The following is a 678-nucleotide window of genomic DNA, read 5'->3' as shown; positions in this document are numbered from 1 at the left end:
TCAGAGGTTCTCAATTAGCGTCGTGATTATGGTTTCCGCTCCCGAGATTATGGTTTCCACTGTCATTTCCTGAAGACGACTCTCAATCGCCGCACGCAGGGACCCCTTGTCTTTCCTCGCTCCATGTTGGTCTCCCGCGCCATCGCCGGCGATGGCGCCGGCGTCGCTGCTGCCGCACGATGGGCGCGCGCCCTGCACGCACGTGATGTGGAGGTCCACCTTCCACGGCCCGCAGCGGTAGACCCACACGTAGCAGGGCCTGCGGCACGCCGCGCACGTCCCCACCGCGGGCACCGCCGTTAGGGCGTGGCCCGGGTGCAGGTCGCTGCGCGCTGTCTGCGGCAGCCGCGAGCACCGCGGGTGCACGGCGAACCCGCACGGCGCGCAGCGGTAGACGAAGGTGCCCGCGGCGACATCCTCGCGGCATATGTCGCAGCACGAGGCGGCGGCGGCGCGGGAGAGGGTGAGGTCGTGCCACGGGTGCGCGAAGAAGCAGCACAGCGTCTCCCGGTACTTGGCGCAGTCCTCGTGCACGTCGAAGTCGCAGGGGCGGCAGCTGTATCCGGTGCCGGTGCTGATCCTGTCGCCGCACAGGTCGCACCAGCGCGGCAGGGTGTAGGAGGTGAGGTTGAGCTCGTGGGCGGGGTGGGCGAAGTGAGCTACCGACCTTGCTGCCAT

General features: G+C 68.4%; 1 protein-coding gene across 1 annotated transcript; it reads right to left on the bottom strand.

Moving 5' to 3' along the window:
• Nucleotides 1-678, bottom strand: LOC117856360 (uncharacterized). The gene has a single exon (XM_034738741.1). It carries the CDS (start codon nucleotides 676-678, stop codon nucleotides 1-3), a length of 678 nt encoding a protein of 225 aa, XP_034594632.1.

The sequence above is a fragment of the Setaria viridis genome, chromosome 5, assembly GCF_005286985.2.
Source record: "Setaria viridis chromosome 5, Setaria_viridis_v4.0, whole genome shotgun sequence".
Classification (NCBI taxonomy): Eukaryota; Viridiplantae; Streptophyta; class Magnoliopsida; order Poales; family Poaceae; genus Setaria; species Setaria viridis.
The sequence above is the reverse complement of the archived record's forward strand: the minus strand, read 5'-3'. Positions and strand labels throughout refer to the sequence as shown.